The 7,500-nt window shown below is 44.8% G+C and overlaps 2 protein-coding genes across 3 annotated transcripts in view; one reads left to right on the plus strand and one right to left on the minus strand.

The window, feature by feature from the left end:
* Positions 1-1,312, minus strand: part of trim55a (tripartite motif containing 55a) — a 35,788-nt gene extending 34,476 nt beyond the window's left edge. The window contains 1 exon segment of the mRNA XM_048227362.1: positions 358-1,312. Coding sequence (XP_048083319.1) covers positions 358-522 — 165 coding nt within the window. The 5' untranslated portion in view covers positions 523-1,312.
* A 5,209-nt stretch (positions 1,313-6,521) lies between these two features.
* The window catches only part of LOC125283863 (high affinity cAMP-specific 3',5'-cyclic phosphodiesterase 7A-like), a 40,918-nt gene continuing 39,939 nt past the window's right edge, over positions 6,522-7,500 (plus strand). Inside the window, exon 1 of one of the 2 annotated variants that reach the window (XM_048227364.1) lies at positions 6,522-7,374. In XM_048227364.1, the coding sequence (XP_048083321.1) occupies positions 7,237-7,374 (138 nt within the window). In that variant the 5' untranslated portion in view covers positions 6,522-7,236. The remainder of the gene's footprint in view (positions 7,375-7,500) is intronic. The other variant, XM_048227363.1, reaches the window with a different exon arrangement.

Raw genomic sequence — 7,500 nt, forward strand, 5'->3', positions numbered from 1 at the left:
CACACACACACACACACACACTGCTGAGAATAAAAACATCAGCTGTCTTTGTGCCATTGAATCATAAGGACATGTGAAACATCACAAACACACACACACACACACTGCTAAGAGAGAAGAGGGGGGTGAGTGTGCATGTGTGTAGGTGTATGTACTTGGAAGATGTCATGTGTGTGTAGTGTAGGATGTCATGTTTGCCTGAAGATGTTCACACTCTCACACACAGTGAGAGAGAAGAAAAGGGGAGGTGTGTAGGTGTATGTACCTGGAAGATGTCATTGGCGCATTTGCACACACACACATTCACACTCACACACAGCTGAGAGAGAAGAAAGGGGAGTGTGTGTAGGTGTGTACCTGGAAGATGTCATTGGCGCATTTGCGGCAGAGGTTGTGTTGGCAGGGCAGGATCACCACGGGCTTGCTGAAGATCTCGAGACAGATCGGACAGATGAGCTGCTTCTCCAGGTTGTCCATGGCGTCCGGCTTCCTCGCGGGGTTGTACTCCAGCGACACACTCATTGCACGCGCCCGACGCGACGCGCTCACAACTAGGTCACTAACCTAACGGATCACGGTAGCCTACCCAACGACCCGCGTCAAGTCAGACCCAATAACGGAGTAAACTTTTGTAAGCTAAATATCCACGACTCGGTGCAAACTTTAACTTGCGTTACACACACAGAAGTCGGTAAAGGACAGTAGGCTACTGTGGCTATTTGTGCCGAGTCACGAATGGGCCTTCTCTCTCTCTCTCTCTCTTTCTCTCTCTGTCTCTTGTCAGACACTCATCTGTCAGCTCGGAGGGTGATCGAGCTGTTTTTAGCCAGCGCACGTCAGGCGTTGCCATGCTTACGTGACCATATATGAGACTGTCGGCATGAGGGCCCGACCAGTTGCTCGCAACATCCCGCGAAACTTTGCCATCCATTATTAGGCCTAGCCTAGCCTACTAACAACGCAGTGACAGACCTCTCTCTCGCTCTTACACACAAACACACACACACACACACCGAGGCTATACTGTAAAACGAAATGAGTGGGGAAATATGCAAGACACAAAGCCTATAGCATACACATCTATGGCATAGCCTACGCGGTGGGTGCAGCACAGCACAGGTAGGTCTCAATCCAAGCGAGTCAATCGATCTCACCGGCTATCTAGCTCCCCCTGTCGATCATTTCCGGATCGTACAACACAGAACGCATAGAACACATCCCAGATTGACCGCCAGCTGACCCTAATGGACCGGCAGTATCCGCCAGCTGACCCCAATGGACCGACAGTATCCGCCAGCCTCTTGCTATCTGGCAATAATACGTGCAAACGTCCACTATCAGGGGCATAGCTGGCGGACCGGGGGCATTTTGCTGCTCATCGGTTCTCTGGCAGTCCGCTGGCGAGTTGCAGACAAATTTTTTGAAATTGCTTGAAAATCGTTTTCATTTGTTCAGTTATACTCCATGTATGATTTTATTAACTTTTCTTAATATTCATGACAAGTTAAATTTAAAGAGATGGTGGTCCAACGGCGTACCACAGTGGAAAGCCACCGGCGGCATACCACCAGCGGTCCGCTATATCTGCCAATCTATCTGGGGTGATCTGAGGGGTATTTCACAAAGGCAGAATTAAGACATCCAAGATAAGTGCTAAAGCGAGGTTTGACATAGCGTTGTCTGGACATCCTAGCTCAACTCGTTTCACTAATGCCAATCCAGGATGAGTAGGAGCGACTATGTCAAGCCAGGTGTATGTAATTCAGGATGTGTGCGCGTTCTCGTTTCTGCTTCAAAGTGCCCACGGTTGGAATAAAAAAGACGCGGAAAATAGCGTCATTCACACAAAGTGAACAACCGCTTTTGATATAGACTAACAATGAAGTAAAGTTATCTTTTTTAGAATGGGGAATCATGGCTATTTCTGTAAAACAGCAGAAGTAGGCGTGGTAGACCAACTGAATGCAAATTTACCCACGTGTGAGTGCTTCCTTGTCTCGGCACACAACATCATTAAGAAAGCGCTTGCCACTGCAAAGAATGCACATAGTATGATATACCTTAATATTATAGTTGAAAATACCTTCGAAAACTTGCCCCTCCACTTCCAATCATCTACAGTAGGCTATTCATCAAACGTCTATCAAAATAAGCAAACAATAAGTACCTAGGCCTATGTTAATAATTATAAGGTTATCACAATTAAAATAATAACTATATGGTAGTAGGCAGACAATCTGTTTTGTTTTGCGAGCAAATACATTTATCAAATAGTTTATAAATGTAATAAAGCTCCTTAAAAATTAGCACGGAGGTCTAATGTGAATGACAGCTAGCTGAACCAATAAGACAACATAATTACCATTAGAATTAACTTAGCTTGGCTGTTAGCCTGGTCGGGACCAGGCTAGATGCAGAGAATAAATCCCCATGGTAATTTATGTGCCATCTCTTTTGTGAAACCCAGTCAAGGCTAAATTCATCCAGGATAACCTAAAAATCCCAGCTTAATCCCTTATCTAGGTTTTGTGAAATACCCCTCTGATCACTCAAACCACTTGTTTACTGAACAAGTTGTTTACTGAGAACACTTGGCCACTTTTGTAGTGTAAATGCTAACAGGCTCTGATGCGTCAGTGACAGTAGCGAAATCTAAACACATGTGGCTGTATAGCCTACACGTTAAGCCTACACGTTAATAGCCTATATAGCCTACACGTTAATAGCCTATAACCGGCGATGTGTCCGTCACATTCTAAAAGCAAATGTAAACACACCCTTTTTGTAGTTTGCCTGGGGTCCGTGTACTTTTGCGTTCATTCATTGGCCTATTCTGTTTTGGAAGTAAAATGGAAAATAGAAAAACAGTGGTAGGCCCTAGGCTATGACTTTTTGAAGTTCTATAGTCACTTGATAAATTAAAATGATCCCGTATTTTCACCTAAGGGATTAGGTTACAAAGACAATGTTGACTTCGGAACAAAATGTAACAAAGGAAAATAAATGTCATTCGAGCGTTCCGTTCGCGACGCATAGCATATGCTGCACGTAGGCTATGTTCCAAAAAAATACACTATCTTCTCAAATTGATTTTTACGCGTCGCGAACGGAAGTTATAAGTGCGTGCCTGGTGTAGCCCCCCTGTAACCGCGTTATTTGGACAGTACAGGCTGACTAAAAGGTCTGAAATAGATGTTCCTGTAACAATGGTTCCTTTGGTCGCCTGCCGGTCATTCATTTTCATCGGTTTGGCCTACAGAAGTTTGAATGTCAGGGTTGGCCGTTAGCCTAGCCTACTACTCCTCACTTGAGGTCGTGATTGTGAACATTGCAAAATCTACAGCATCCACAGCCCGCGCCAATGTCTGTGAGGTGCTGTGAATGGCTGCAATGTATCGCATGCTTTGGCATTTGTAATAGCTTTTATATGCCTCTACATCATATACAGGGTTCCCACTCTAAGTCAAATGTAAAATTCCATGACTTTAACTGACTTTCCCTGACAAAAAAACTGAATTCCCATGACTTACTATATAATGAATAGTAGCCTACAATATACTGACCAATGATTTCATTAAGAATCGTTTACTTTTTTAGATATAGATAGATAGATAGGTAGATAGATAGATAGGTAGATAGATAGATAGATAGATAGATAGATAGATAGATAGATGGATAGATAGATAGATAGATAGATACTTTATTGATTACCAAGGGGAAATTCAAGATCTCAGTAGCATATAGACATCACACACAACATGCACTTACAGCAGAAAAAGTAATATAAGTAAATAAATATAAGAAAAACACCACTGAACAATAAAGACAGTAGAATATAAAAAAAATACTAAAATACTAAAATATTAAATATACTAACTGAAACTAAATAAAATATCCACATAGTGTGCTTAAGGATGATTAAGCATGAGGCTCTTGCAGTGACAGAGCAGGAACTGAGCCTGTGATTCTGTATGCATGGTAAGGTGCTCTATGAGAGTGAGTGTGCAAATAAGTAGGCTAAGTCCAACAGTGCAACAGTGCAAGAATAAAGTCTAGAGACCAGCATAAAATAAATATGGTGCAAGAATAGGTTGAAGTAATAGGGTTACAGCTATTGGTCAAGTATTAAGTAAAAAGTATTAAGTATTAGGTATTAAGCACGTCTACAATCCAGGCTGTGGGAGGGAGGGAGGGGTTGTGCATATGTGCTAATATAGCCTGTAAACAGTAAAACAGTAGGCTTGTGGACAGTCAGTACACGGTGGAGAACGCCATCTTGAATTTAGTCACGATAAGTCGAGCGACGAGTACGAATGAACAGGTATGATAAGGGATCAGATTCCAAAAATAATTCAGTGGAAATGCATGGATTCCAGATGCTGCTACTGGAAGCAACTGAATCCATGCTTTTCCACATAATTAGTTTTGGAATCTGACCCCTTATCATACCTGTTTGTTCGTACTCGTCGCTCTACTTATCGTGACTTAATTCAACATGGCGTCGAACGGTAAAATTCCTTAAGGTATAAATCGTCTTGTAAATAATCTACCAGTGCTTTTTCAAAGTTCTCCATGTCTCGTTTTAAATGTCAAGGCCCTCGGAAGTCTACCAATGAAGTATGGAGCTACTTTGAGCCTTGTAAATGGTGTAAAACAGTGATTTATTTGCATGGCTAGGCCGATGCCCGAGGCACCACAACGAAACCCTGTTGGTAGCATTGGCTAACTAGCGCCAGATTTCTGAGTGCAGGGGACAAGCTGAGGTGAGCTATGAGACAAACGTTCACACTCGGTATCATGTTTCAAGACACTTTAGGTCAAAATCACACCGGAATTATCCTTTAAAATACATCAAATTCCGTGTTTGTTGTTGTTGGTTGGTGTGTTGTTGGTGCCTAGTGTTATGTGTAGTGTAGGGACCCTAAGCAAGCTACTGACGAGGTTTGGTGCTGTTTTGAACAATATTAGCCTACTGGTTAAAAAATGCTATTTGGGAAGCATTTCGCTCATGGCCCTTAGCTAATCCACTGTTTGATATGGGGCTATAGCGTATACCAGAGCAAGCTCTGTAGTGGTTGATCAAAGAAAATTACTGTTTCCACAGCTTATTTGATGTGTTTTAATGCAGAAAAAGACAGTGGGGTCAATTTTCGCTGGAGTTAGGCTACACTTTAACCAAGCTGTACAGCTAATAATCAGATATATACCAATTCAGTGTGGTATAGCAGTTTTCCCATTCCCTATAACGTTAGAATAATGAATGAATGTAAAAGTAGCCTACACCTGGGGGTCCCTGGGGTCCGTGTAGGCCTATGGTTCGTTCATTTATATTCAATTAAGAATCCAAAATTAAAAAATTAAAAAAATATTTGGTATTTCATTATTTGTTTATGAATGTGATACAACAAACAAATAACGCTTGTTTTTCATACTAGCTGACCTACCGATGTTTGTGTTTAGGATCTTTCTCATTGTATTAATTGTGCAAATATTTGCGTAGGCCAATATGAAGCAAGCTTTAGTTGGACTTTGCAGCATTTAAGTATAAGTATATATACTTTTTTGATCCCGTGAGGGAAATTTGGTCTCTGCATTTAACCCAATTGGTGAATTAGTGAAACACAAACAGCACACAGTGTACACACAGTGAGGTGAAGCACACACTAATCCCGGCGCAGTGAGCTGCCTGCTACAATGGCGGGCGAGGGGGAGCAGTGAGGGGTTAGGTGCCTTGCTCAAGGGCACTTCAGCCGCAGCCCACTGGTCGGGGCTCGAACCGGCAACCCTCCATCCAGAGTGCTAACCAGTGGGCCACGGCTGCCCCCAAATTTCAATCATTCTCTCAAAAATACCGCCGCATTGGCAAAGCTGTGCAGTAGGCCTAGCCTAAGCCCATGACAGGCTGCACTATCTATCTCTCTCTATAGCCTATAACTGTCAACCAGAAAAGGTTTCTACCAGAGAATGTCTAATAAGGGGAGAACCGCCACTCTCGGGAAACTTCCGGTTTCTGAACTGGTTGCAGTTCCTTTTCTGGTTCCACATGAGGGCACTCACGAATAAGTGCAGAATTAATGGAGGTCTATGGAGCTGTAGCCCTCAAATCCATTTTTCTCGGGATATAGCTAGTGTGTTGTGGGCAACAACGACCCAACCTGTAAGAAATCAAAAGGACGTAAGTACTCGTTCATTCAACTTTTTACCTATAATCCATAGTGGGCTTGCAGAAACCACAATCAAATCTTCGATTTTTCAACAACAACCAGGTGAAAGAGACAAATTTAGCCGTCTAGCTCCATAGACCCCCATTGTTTTTGCACTTATTCGTGATCGCCCCTAGCGGAACTGCAACAGATTGCAGGTACAATGGAGTTAATAGGGAGTGAACCGGCTCTCCGTAAACGGGCTCTGTTTCTACGGTCATTGGTGTCAACCATTGTTGACAGCCGCCACTTCCTGTATTTCCCAGAGTCGGACACGTAGGATATCGTCCAATTAGGTCCCGGATGACAGGCAAACGTAGACATTCTATCCAATCACACGTCGAGTTACAGGGTACTCGACCCTTGAGTTACAGCTATTGGCCCAACGACTTTGTTGACGCAATTTAGACCCCGCCTTCCCGGCTGATGTTTCGGAAGGATTATTGACAGAGGCGGTTAGTCTCATACACCGGTGTCACATCTGCGCGAGGCTCACCGGCGGACCGGGGAAAGAGAGTTTGTGTGCGTGGGTGTCTGGATGTGAGCGCGCGTGGCCGTGATTTTGAAGATCCCCGTTGGTGCCTTTTGTCATCGCAGCTGGACGTCTCGCTCGTGCGAGCGACGTTCAAACCCGGAGATTCCCTTTTTCGTGGATGCGAGGGTTAAAGGACACCGACATCGCGGGTTTCCCGACTAATCAGCGCGTTCAGCGTTACGGCGCGGTCTACGGCTAGTCTGTCCGAAGCACAATAATTAGTTTCTGCCTGGTGGTTCCGACTGACCGCCTCATTCAACCCAGCCGTTACTGGCGAGAGAAGAGCTGGACGGTTCCGCGAGGCGGTAGATTCTCGTCGTATCGTGATGTTGGAGTCGGGGTGGAGGGAATCCGCGCGGAACAAGAACATTGCAGCCCTTATCTCCGGAGCACACCCGTGCTGCCTAACGGATCCGGATCACCAGTATTGATGGGTAGTTCACGTGCGCTCGTGTCTGGACAGCCAGTATCTTGACCTGGGCAGACTCGCCACGTGCGATGGAGGTGTACTACCAGCTGCCGGTGCTCGCGCTGGACCGGCCCGTTCCGAAGCACGTCCTGGGCCGGAGAGGCGCTATCAGTCTCAACTCCAACGCGAGCCTCTTCGGTGGTCGGTCTCCACGCCAGTTGTCAAAGGTTAGGCACGCACACACACGTAGCTTACTCCCCATCTCTCCCTCCCTCTCTCTCTCTGACACACACACAGGCCTATGTGCTCTCTCCCCCTCTTTCTCTCTCTCTCTCTCTCTCTCACACACACAC

This window comes from Alosa alosa, chromosome 19 (assembly GCF_017589495.1).
Source record: "Alosa alosa isolate M-15738 ecotype Scorff River chromosome 19, AALO_Geno_1.1, whole genome shotgun sequence".
Lineage (NCBI taxonomy): Eukaryota > Metazoa > Chordata > Actinopteri > Clupeiformes > Clupeidae > Alosa > Alosa alosa.